The 12,087-nt window shown below is 36.9% G+C and overlaps 1 protein-coding gene across 1 annotated transcript in view; it reads right to left on the bottom strand.

Annotated features, from left to right (window-relative positions):
• Positions 1-5,823: 5,823 nt before the first annotated feature.
• The window catches only part of CPLANE1 (ciliogenesis and planar polarity effector complex subunit 1), a 56,876-nt gene continuing 50,612 nt past the window's right edge, over positions 5,824-12,087 (bottom strand). The window contains exons 48-53 of the mRNA XM_062599969.1: positions 10,397-10,446; positions 9,786-9,950; positions 8,470-8,579; positions 8,064-8,147; positions 6,417-6,586; positions 5,824-5,991 (exon numbers count right to left, since the gene is read on the bottom strand). Of these exons, the coding sequence (XP_062455953.1) occupies positions 5,851-5,991; positions 6,417-6,586; positions 8,064-8,147; positions 8,470-8,579; positions 9,786-9,950; positions 10,397-10,446 (720 nt within the window). The 3' untranslated portion in view covers positions 5,824-5,850. The remainder of the gene's footprint in view (positions 5,992-6,416; positions 6,587-8,063; positions 8,148-8,469; positions 8,580-9,785; positions 9,951-10,396; positions 10,447-12,087) is intronic.

Raw genomic sequence — 12,087 nt, 5'->3', positions numbered from 1 at the left:
AATCTTGTCTGCTTTTTAAAAAAGCTATTTTTATTCCCTTTCTCTAATTATTAATTTTTCTATTAGTTTTTTCTAACTATATATTTAAAAGCAGGAGAGTATGTATCATTTATTTCCTAAATTTTCCTCCTCTGTATTTCAGTATATATTTTCTTAACTATTTGTACTTTCCCCTTTCTCCAGCAGATCTGTTACATAACTTACGCTATTTGGCATCAGAACCTTTTAGTTAATAAGCAGGCAGGTAAGTTCTCCTATGAAAAAGACATGACTGTGTGCTCCTTTTCCTTCCTCTGTGTCTCTCTCCAGCAGATAATTGGGTAAATGAAGAGATGATCTCTTACAATGGATGCCACTTAGAAACAATACAGTAAAGCTGAATTTGGATTTATTCCTTCAAGTGTAATCTTGCCCAACTGCAAGCTGCCATGGGGGTATCTGCTCTACTCACAAATGGTTGATTTTTCTAGTAGAATCATGGGATACTTGGTCTGAGGATTTTGCTGTTGGTAACTTTGGCTATGAGAGGAAAACAGACTAGCACATTTACTCCTGACAGAGCCAGTTAATCAACTCTGCTAAGGCTTTTAGAGATCTAACACTTACTGCTAGTTCTCCTGCTAGGTGTCAGAAAAGGATGTGGTGTTTCTCTTCACGTAAGCACCCTGTTATGTTCCTAACAGGTTTGGACCTCCTCTTGCTCCTACAATAGCAGAGGGAAACTCAATTACATCAATATTAACCCCCCCCCCCCCAAAAAAAAAAAAAAAAAAAAACCCAAAAAACATTACTGCAACCTATTCACAACAGGTTATTTAAGGTATTTTAATACAGAGAATGTCATTTGGGCATTGTTTACTCCTAAGGCAATGTAGTAAAATATAGTATCTGTTTTTCTGAAGAGAATGTTTTCTGACCTGTACCAGGTGAAATCATCACTTACTGTTATCTCCCAACTGTTATAGTTTCAGAGGAAAATGATTAATAGAATATCAAAATACTAGTAAAATACACAACCTCTTCATATGTGCTAAACCTGCTTTTTTTGGCTTCACAAGGAATAATAGGATACCTTGGAATTGCATCAGTCTGCTGTGTCCATGTTGAGTTGGAATCTGTTCTCGTGCTAGACAGATGTTCTCTCACTTGTCAGGAATACCAGTGTAGCCACTTATCCTGAGTTGAGAATTTTTAAGGCAACTCTAGACTCTTTTCATCAGCAGAATATTGCATAAAGTGGTTGTATCTTGCTTTTCTAAGTAAATGTAGCCCTACCCTTCACAGAAACTTCAGCACTTATTTAATTGCTGCTGATGCAGTTCTTGAGAAATTCAGTGTTTCTAACTGAACATTTGGAAGCTACAAATACTAACATCATATAGTGTAAATACCAGTTTCCCCATACTAGGAGCTAAAATCAGGCAGTACATGAAGTATTTTAAAACAAGGAACCTTTTCTGTCAACAATTTGGACAATGGAAGGGAGGAAGTTTCAAGACTGACTACAGAAACCTGCTCTCATCTTTCTGGAGAGTAGCCAAGATTATGATTTAACATCCCTCTCTTCCTGGGGATAAAATTGAGGTGTTTTTTGTCTCTCAAAAGTGCTCAACCACCTGTGGAAACTCACAGCTGGGTAGAATGATTCAGCTGCATTTGGACAATGCAGCATTCTAACACTGGATTATTTTGCACCTGATAAAATAGAAACGACAAGTCACTACTATGAAAAGAACAAAACAAAAACAAAGCTTTGAAGAAAGTAAAAATGAAACCAACAGAAACAATAAACCAAAGCCAAAGTTGTGTGAAACCATCTCACCTCAGAGTCTACCCGGTGAGTAGAAGTCTGGTCAAACACTTCTGTGCATGTTAGGGCACCATCTATTGCAGCATGAACGAAAGATGACTGTTCAGGGGTGGTTTTGTTTCAAACCATGGTCAGCTTTCCAGGAACTTTCCGTTTGTAGCCCTTCATTCTAACAAAGTGATCCTGAAACACTGGGAATCACCAGCTGTTGAATTGCTGAAACTTTTTACACTGAGCTGATGAAAGGAGAAATGGTTGTTCATTTTCTTGAGGCAACATTACTTGTACAGGACAGCTCTGCTTCCTTTAAAAACATTTTTTTTTCCTTTGGAGCAAAGCATAATGGTAAGGCAACAAAACAATTTCTTCTGAAGTATCAATTTCATGATTATTTAACAACAAGTTATAAAACAGGGCTCACCTAGCTGTCTTTGAGGATTTCTATTGGATGAAAAGCGATGTGACCTTTTTGGAGAGATTGCAGTGCTCCTATCTCTGCTTATAAAATGTAGATGTTAGCATAATGGATTAATTTGCGTTTCTTTATCTGTCTACTTTTTTTGCAGTGCTCAGAAATTATGTGAGAAAGAGAGCCTGGGTCAAGCTGTCCCACTCCTAACTGGATTCACTGATGGTTATGTAAAGTTTGTTAGGCATGGGCTATCACCACATACAATATTTCTATGCAAACATTCACTCTCAAATACAAGCCCAGTTATTGCTCATTACAGTAATGATGATATTTAATGTTTAATGTGGGTGAAAGGCAATTTTTTTTTCTCTGCGTCCTAGGAGCACTAGCAAATGAGGAACCCACTGTAACAAGGAAACTTACTTTATGTTCTGATTTGCTGCCTGCTCTGTCTCTGTTGAAAGAGCCTTTTCATATTATATAATGTGCAACAGAGATGTACCTGTAAACAAAAGCAAGAAACAGGTAACTTCTAAACTTTATTACCGATGCATGCAATGCACTCAGTCTGAGTGGGGGAGGTGAGAAAGAATATAATATGAACAAATATGACATATGGATTACTAGAATGGCTTGTCATTTATTCTTTTTTCTTTTAATATATTGTATTTAATTTTATTTTGTATTTACCGACTTCCTTGTTGTTTTCCCAAGTTCCAGCTTCTGGAGTCTGGTGTTTGCTGAGAATCTTAAGCCTTTATTTGAAGGTGAGCATCAATTTTTCTTTGAGCTCTGCAAGAGAGGCTTAAAAAGCTTTGATTCTGAAAAGCTCAAAAATAATAAGGGAACTAAAATGTAAAACACAACTAAAAAAGACTATCCATTTGGGGGGATGGGGAATGAAAAGATGACATATCTCCTTATGCGTGTCATTCTCGGTATTGATAATACCATAATAGCCTTAGAGAGGGAAGAAGGGCTGCCCTGTGGCAAGTGGGATTTGTAAATAAATGCATTTACAGTTGCATTTCAATTAGAAACCTTTACATAGACAGCAGAGAAAAATATTTTTCAATTTGTTTCTCAAAGAATACCATGAGCTTAGGAATTGAACTTACTTAAAACATAAAATCAAGTTAAAATAAGTTAAAATAAGTAAGTTGTTTTAACAGTAAGTTAAAACTTTATTTTGAGTTGCCTTTAGAGAGTAGCAGTGTAGACGGGAAGAAACTATCTATCATCTGCTCTACTTAAGAGAAAACCCACTGAAAAGTGTCATCTCTGGTCTTAAAAAGAGGCATCAAAGAGCAAGAGTGCAACAGCACTTTCTTGAGCCTGTGCGAGCAGCAGGCTGAGGAGGTAGCTCCTGATGCCCCTATTCCTACATGGGTAGGACTGCATTTTAATACTGCTGTGAGTCTGTAAGTAAGTAAGTGGTGCTTTGCCCAGGCACTTGTTGCCATGTCTTATGCAGAGTAGAAGTTTTGAATGTTATGGTTGGAGGTCTTTCAACTGCTTTTCTGCCCTTGGTTTATTATTTTATGATGCTACGGGTGAGAGGTTAAAGGAAGGAGTTTGTTCTCCTCTGTTAATATGAAATGAATGGCTTATACCTTCCCCTGGCCCTTTAGCACCTGGAGATATTTGGCTTGAAGAAAGCACATAAGCCACCTTATTTCTTCAATGCTTGCTTGCTTACTTTTTACAACACTTATTTTCATTTATACCCGAGTGCTGCACCCCTTCAGGCACTAACTTACTTATGTATTAGCAAATAAGATATGTGAAGAGAGAATGTAAAGGTCCTTAAAAAAAAAAATCAACATCCTCTTTATAATAGAATCTTTATGCCTTCTTTCTGCATTTTCCCCCTAGACGTACCTGAACATTTTCATCTTCAGATTGCTACTGGCAAAGTCTGTGAATTTTTTACAAACAACTTTAGGCATTGCAAAGCATTTTTTGGACAGCAAGTACCGGGTGTTGGTAAATTTAAGAAGTCAGTCATCTGCTACAGAACTACCACATTTGTTATCCCGCCTCTTATGCGGGGAGTAATTTTAAGTATGTTTATGCAGCACAATATATGCATTAACATTTAATGACTGTAATATTGTATTTAGCATAAGAAGTAAAGGCTGGGTCTGATACAGTTTCTCTTTCTAGCAGCCTTGCTCGTGTATTTCATGAGCCTTTTAGGAGATGGTTTATGAAGAACTTTGTCTCCGACCTTTCTTTCTTCCTTTTCACAGCTCACCCTGATCATAAGGGGACTTTTATACTTTGCTTAACAAGAGTTTTCCAGTTTTTCTCCACCAAGAACAGAAGGTACTTACCGATGATTTCTTTGCTGGCATCCTGGAGAAAGGAAGTTTGAGATTGTGAGTAGAAGTCACATTTTAATGCTCTGGGTTGGCTCTTTGAAAGTACTTGCCCTTTTCATTTGGAGATAGTTGCTCCTAGTACTGGCTCAGTTTTGCTCTCTGGCCATTGCTGTGGGACAAGCTCATGCAGCTCTGTGTGGACTGCTAAAAAAACATAGCCATTTTTGACCTTTGAGTATACAGAAACTGGACAGTCTATTCTGATATGTCTGCAATCCTATTAAAGGCTTTCTATGAAACATGTTTCTGTATGTATGTTTGCCAAGATGCAGCTTCACTCTGAAAAGGACAAAAATTATTTTTGTAACTATTATAGTATTGAGTGACAGCAATTAACCATACGAACTTAACGCACTTCCAACAAAAACTCAAATTTCTTTACCATAAGAATAAAAACACCTGCTGTTGGGAGAGAGTCATATGACTCTATTTATTTGGGCCATTACAAATAGCTTGTGGCCACTGAACATACAGGAAGTTTTTCTACAAATATCTGATGGCTACCAGAAGAGCTGCAAGACAGCATTATATAGTATGGATGACTAGAATTTTTTTCTTTACCTCAGTAAGTACTTATTCCTTAATGTCTTATACCAGTATCTGATTTTTATGACAGAAGTCCATATTAACTTTATTGTTGCTTGACTCCTTACACTTCTTTCAACCCTCAAACTGTCAAAATGTTAAAGACATCTCTGAACTATTGTACAAGTTGGGTTTAAAATATTAGAGTAGTGGCACATTGTACAGTAACAGTGGAACACAGCAATAACAATGCTGTGTGTATGTAATCATTTTAGAGCAGAAATTAATAAACTCACTTTTATTAAATCAGTTCCTCAACTGTTCAGTTACAAAATTCACTCCATTAAAGACATTACACATTAAATAGGTAAAACAGTTGTGCAGTGCTCTTAAAATAGAATAAAACTATGCATTTGAGAGCAGCAAAGTAGCTGATGCAGAAGTTCTTGTTTACAGCGATGGGTCTATACTTCCCACCTATACTTTGTTCTTGTTGACCTGAAGACATACATACTAAAAAGAACATACATGCTGAAGAATCGAACTTTATCCAGGCAAGTGTGAAAGTAGAGAGACTTTCTGTGCTGAGAGAGACATTCTGTGCTGCTTAAGACAATAACCAATACAAGTTTGATCCATTTTAAATAAGGCAATGATTATTAAAAATAACAAAACTAAACACTTGCAATAGCTTTGAAAATGCAGAGCAGTAATTTTATTCATTTGTCTTCCACATCTGCTACCATAGCCTCAATTGCATTCCAGTCCAGTTTGCTGAGGATACTTCCTGTGCTTTCAGAAACACCATCAGTATCGTTAACGCCAAGAGGAGAGAAACTAACAGCACGAAGTGGAGAAACCTATTGGAGGAAGAGAAGATGAACAGAATCATAGTGCATGTAAGATCCCTTTACAGCCAGGAGACAGATTCATGCTCATTTCAAACATAGCCTCATGAAAATATATATCTGCTTATTTCCAAACAAATGAAAGTTACATTCCTCTTTACACACTCCCACCAGTGTCTGTTGCCTGGACAGACAACTTGACTATACTATACACTCATTTGCAAGGCCCACAGGAATTATTTTGCTGTTAGGACACCATATAGGCATAAGCTGTGTAATCAGGATGTGAATCTCAAAGCACCATAATTTCCCTCTGCATCTATCCCACCCACCCTGTTTGTTTGGATAGAGAATCACTTCTTTTTAAATACAGCATAAATTAACACAAGATCAATGATGGGTATTAGACCATTCCTTGAATAGTTAAGACATCTTACCTGAATCAAGGAGTCGTGAGTATCACGAAGTATTCTTTGGATATCATCAGGCACACTCCAAGGACTTACTACATCTCGCTCAGTCTCACGGTCAAGCTCTTCAGTCTGCACTGCCGTGGCAACAGGTGGAAGCTTTTGTTTTGGTGTTCTGCTGGCTCTGCACTCAGCAGCTGAAGAGAAAACAAGCCAATCATAAAATTGTAATGCTTTGAGTTGCCTAAAACATCTCGAAAGTTCCCCAAGAACAGAAGAGCTAGGTTCTAAGGACTGAGGCGGTGTGTAAATTACTGAAGTCAGCATTGCCTGTTATGTTGAACTGATGTGCAGTATGGCTAGAGAATGCTTCAGGCCCCTTCCAGCCTCTGAACTGTCTTCCCAGGGCAGGATATAAACAACTGAAAAAGGACTGTGCAGGGTGCCCATAGCATCCAGCTCCTGTAGCACAGTCATATCCAAAAGGGACTTTGCTACATCAGGAGTAATTTGATAGAAGAAGAAAAATGCATCAATCCTGGATTCCAAAAATCACATGATTCTTAGAAGGCTTACAACTTCAGGGAAACCCTTAGCAACCATGGGTTACTCTGGAGAAACATATAAAAGACAGTGACATGAGATTAGAGGCAGATCAACTTGAATTTTTAAAATGAGTTTAAAAAAAGAATTTGCGGAGAGGAGGAGGAGAATGGTTATCCGCACATGTAGAGGTAAGTAAGTAAGTGATTCAGGAAAAATCTGTGCGAGTTAACCACTGCTTTTCTCCCTTTTCCATGTTGCTAGCTCAAATTCATTTAGCTAGCTCCAAAGGATCTCCATTATGCCACTAGCATGATTAATTCCACTGTATGGGAGAATGGCATTAACCCATACTATTTCCTAAATTTCAGATTGATTCTTCCCACAACCTTTTTCTGCCTGATTCAGAAGTTTTGCTCTTATAATCTAAGTAAGTAAGTAAGTAAGTCCTGCATCTGTTTCAATCAAATCTGAGTTTGATTAGGAAGAAACATTTAGGCGAGCAAACTCTTCTGTGGATCCAGACTTATGCAGATAGGTGACAAGTAAAATTCTTTTATTTTTTTTTCAGAAAAAAAGAAGCCAAATCCAGTCATATATTCTTCCACTTTGTGATAAAATAGTATCTTAACTAGATACTGTACAGAGGGATAATAAAGTGCTATTTTAAAGAGATCAGAAAGTAAGCAGCAAAGAAAGGTAAGGAAGAGGCACAATGCAATCATCTCCTGCATGGCTAACTCCCTCTGTGGTCTTCAGCTGGAAAAGAAAGTCAAGTCCTCTTTGCTTTATGACTTCATAACATCTGTTTCAGGGACTCGTAAAAATATATCACAAGTTTGTTTCAGCAATCTGGGAACTCCCATCTGGCTAAAATCAGAACTATCTGATTTTAGCAATCTGACTGAAAACAGAGCTGATTGATTGATTAAAATATTTCACAAGTTTCCAGTAAAAAGAATTATTTTACATAGGGAAAAAAAGATTTTTTTCTAAACTAATACTGTATCTGAGGCCTATGTTGCAAAACTCCTATCCAGGCATGTAATGTGAAATGTGTTCTCTGTGTCTTATTGTTGCATTGCATTCTATAGCTGAACAGCACTATGTATTTGTTCTTTGTAACTTAAAAGTATCTAGAATTATTAGGACAGTTTGCTGCATGTTTCATTCCTCCTCTAGAAGTACTCTTCTGTAACAGCATAGCAGTATTGCCTAGAAAGACAAAAAAGTACTTCTATTGATATATACAGTAGATGCAAATCTACTTAAAAGATACTTCAAAAATTTCACATATAAACTTGCTTCCTGGTTTACACAGTACTCCTGCTATGGCAAATTAAGCTATTCTCATTATTAAATTCTCATTATTTGTCAGGGCAATGATATTGCAGTTCTGTCATGCTCAGGTCAGCAGACTTCCATGACTGAGTCTGATTTTCTATACAGAAGTTAAAACTCCTCCCTCTCAAAAATCTGATAGTAACTCAAAAAAGATCTCTACCACGTGCCTTCATTAAGGAAGTTCTGTTCTTACCCCTGGATTGTGCTGAACCTGCTGGAATGAAACAGGGTCTTGTTTGACCAAAGCTGGGTTTGGCGGCAATCCTGCTCCTTTCTGACAGAATGCAGCTGTTAGGATGCCTTCTACAAGAAGAAAAATAAAACACACTAAAAACCACTTACCACTATCCTTCCCATATCATTCATTCACACAACTTGCAACTAACAAGGCTTATTCAGATCATGCAAAAGTACTGCCAAAATCTTCTACAGCTCACTTAGCTCAGGATCAGCATCATACAGTGCTTGTGGGGCCAATAAGCCTCACCAGAATCAGAAGCGCTAGGGATCACAGTGAAGATACATCAACCTCCTTTTGCAAAGCACCAGTTTAGTTCCAACACAAGTTATTAGTTGGAAGTCACTACTACTACTAATGTGATTTTCTGTGTGATATTCCTTAGTATTTCTAATTCTGACATGGCTGATATTGGCCCAAGGGCCAGCGTGACCTGGACACCAGCAGGCTCTGTGCGACACTGCATCCAGCTGAATGATTTATCCTCCAACTTCACATATTAAAAAGAAAGATGCAGAGATGTCTGAGTCTGGAACTTACAGGATTATCTGAAGTACCCACTTCCTCCTATTATTCTGGGTAACAAAACTGTAGGAGAAACAGTATAGTGCAATAAACACCTGGATTATATATTTGTGACATTACCACTATCAAGAGGAATATAGTTTCCAATTTATAATACTTGAATACCACCATCTTCTCAAAAGGCAATAAGCAAAGTGCAAATCAAAGAACAAGTAAAATTCTAAATAATATAAAAATGAGGAATACCTTTCAACTTAGAAAGGAAGAGAATGAATCTCCCAGGGTTTGCTCAAAATTAATTTATGTGGTCCGTATGTACAAGCAGTAGTATGTTTATTTTCAAAAACAATTTTTTGCTTGTTAACAGATGCTAATGAAATGATTAAAAAAGTGTTATTGGCTATTCCAGGTCCCTGCTTGCTACTGAATGCGGTGAGTTAGGACACCAGTAACAATTCGAACAAAATTTGGCCAATTCTGTGGTCCAAGAGGCAAATCACAAGCATTTTTAAGGCTCCTTCTAAGATCCTGCTCTAGCAGCTGTAAGAAGATTGGTGCAGGAATTCAAGACCTGCACTGCCGCTGATCCAGACTCTTTTGTAGCATCTTTTTATTTCTGCCATAATATAAAGCTTCTCTCAAGCTAATCCTACACCAAGGGAAGTAACACTATGCCTTGTGATCAAATCTGAAGTGTGGTAAAGAGGCAACTACATCAAAGTAGAGTTAATGCTTGAAGTTGTTACCTGTTAGGAGATGCAATACGCTGTTTTCTGTACTCTTGAGGTGATCTTGTCTTGGATAATGGTCTATGTTCATTTTCAGGTAACACCGCTATTTCAGATAACATTTCATTCATCAGGGAAAGTGCTTGCGATACTCTCATACTGTGATGTTCAGATAAGAGGGCTCTATGGAAAAAGTAAGTACGATATTACAGACTAATTGACACTATTGCTCCTTTAACTAGAACTGGCTTGTGGATTCTTCAGTCTTTTATGAAAGATTATTTGGTGGCTAGAATAGAAGGACATACTTTTGCAATTCACGAGAACATATACTATCCTTGTTAAAATGATTTGCTAAAAAATAAAGCATTTGTTAACAATGGGTTTGACAGAATGAATGAGCACATGTTTAAAAAACTAGATATTTGGATAATAAAGAATACAAAGGATAAAAAATGTTCAGACTTTTCCTAAACAGTGAAGTAAACATGAATTGTTCATGCTTTTGCTTGAAAAGCCATTCATATATGAAACATTATGAAATGTCAAGATAGTTAAAACCAGCTCTTCCCTGAGACTGGAAGACTGGCATATAACTAAGAATACAAGCTACATTTATAGCAACTTACCTGTCTTTTTCTTCTTTCTTCTTCTGGATCAATTTAATTTCCCTTGAATGCTGCAAAAGAAAGTATAACACTCAATTTTTATAATCACTATATTTATATCATTTTGTACTGTCATCCCATTCTAATCCCACACTTCCAGTATTTAGATCTATTTGGTTTGAAGTTACTGTTTAAGATGCTCTCCAGCTAAAACTAAAAACAGTATGAAATCATATAGCCCTACCAGGAGATTCAGTAAAGATAGTCTGTATAAACTCTCAAGCTCTAAAAATATATCAAAACCCTCCAGCCACCTCCATAGCTCATGTGTTTAAAATATGAATATTCTTAAAGAGATGCCATCATTGTCAAACTCAAAGTTTCAGACTTCCTCACAGTCAGCTTCCTAAAAGTCAATGTACTTTCCTAACAGTATAAGGCGAGGTTGCACTTTGACTTGTTTGTCAGAGCACAATTTGAATTTTCTTGGGCTGTTTTTTTGTTTTTAATGAAAGTTGAAATTTCCTCCATCTACAGATTTCAGGAGCAAATGTTACAACAAAAGCATGAAGTATATCTTGACAAGTTGGAGCACAAGAAAGGGAGAGAAGCAGTGGTAAGCAAATACATGTTTTTCCTGAATTACTTAAATCTACACATGTGCAAAAAAGCAGTATAAGGCAACTCTGAAATACTATGTAAAACAAGCAGAAGGGAAACCCTATTTAAGAGATGAGATGTATGGCTTCTAAAACTGAATACAATGTAACTGTTTAGTACCAAAAAGCTTTTGCATGTTACATGTTTGTTGCATGCCATATTACTTAACCGTGAAAGAACGTACAGAAAACTAAACTGTGTGTTCTGTTGATCAGTGCAAAGTATGGGGACAGAGCTGCTGCAGGCATCTGTCTCATCTCCTGAAATTCCAGAGATTCTCCAGACTCAGTGGTATCTTTTCAGGTTTTGAAGATATACAGGTGACAAATACCAATTTTATGACATATTACAGATTAGGAAATCATTTCCTGAACAGCTTTTGTACCTTTTTTCTTCCCCCCCTTCAGTATTGCCAGCACAGTGCAAATCAGAAGTGATGCCTCAGGCCATCAATGTGCTTTCAGTAATTAAAAAAATTAATAAATATGAAAGTGAGGAGATTGTATTTTGGGTCTGTGTTGAAACTAGTCTTTGATTAAAAAGAAAAAAAATCTTCAGAAACTCGAAATAGATGCCGTAGTCTCACATTTCTGCTGACTCTCCACAGTTGCATACATATCTGTGTATGTGAATAACATGGATGGCTGCCCTCAGTATCCTACTGCTGTCATAAAAATAAAAGGATGTTGGCACCTGAACTGGGCTTTTAAAATTAATTGCATTTTCTTTTAGAAAAAGATCAAACAAGGATTAAACAATTCTCTACAACTCCTGTAGTTCCCAACAATCCATATCAAAATAAATCTTTTATTGGAGAACGCTATAGCTGTCTCCATTACAGTTATGGCAGGAATTATAACTGGCACCATCATTACTGCAGCCTGCTAGTAATGCTGTGGTATCTTTGCTTACTGATCACTTTTGACACAATTATGGTCAGTTCCAACAAAGTTTCTAAAACAGTTTTAGTGATTTTTTCCAGCATTAATAGTTTTCTAAGGAGCTTTTATCAAACCTAAACTGAGCCATTATAACAGGTAATCTTCAAGATA

Source organism: Rhea pennata, chromosome Z (genome assembly GCF_028389875.1).
Source record: "Rhea pennata isolate bPtePen1 chromosome Z, bPtePen1.pri, whole genome shotgun sequence".
Classification (NCBI taxonomy): domain Eukaryota; kingdom Metazoa; phylum Chordata; class Aves; order Rheiformes; family Rheidae; genus Rhea; species Rhea pennata.
The sequence above is the reverse complement of the archived record's forward strand: the minus strand, read 5'-3'. Positions and strand labels throughout refer to the sequence as shown.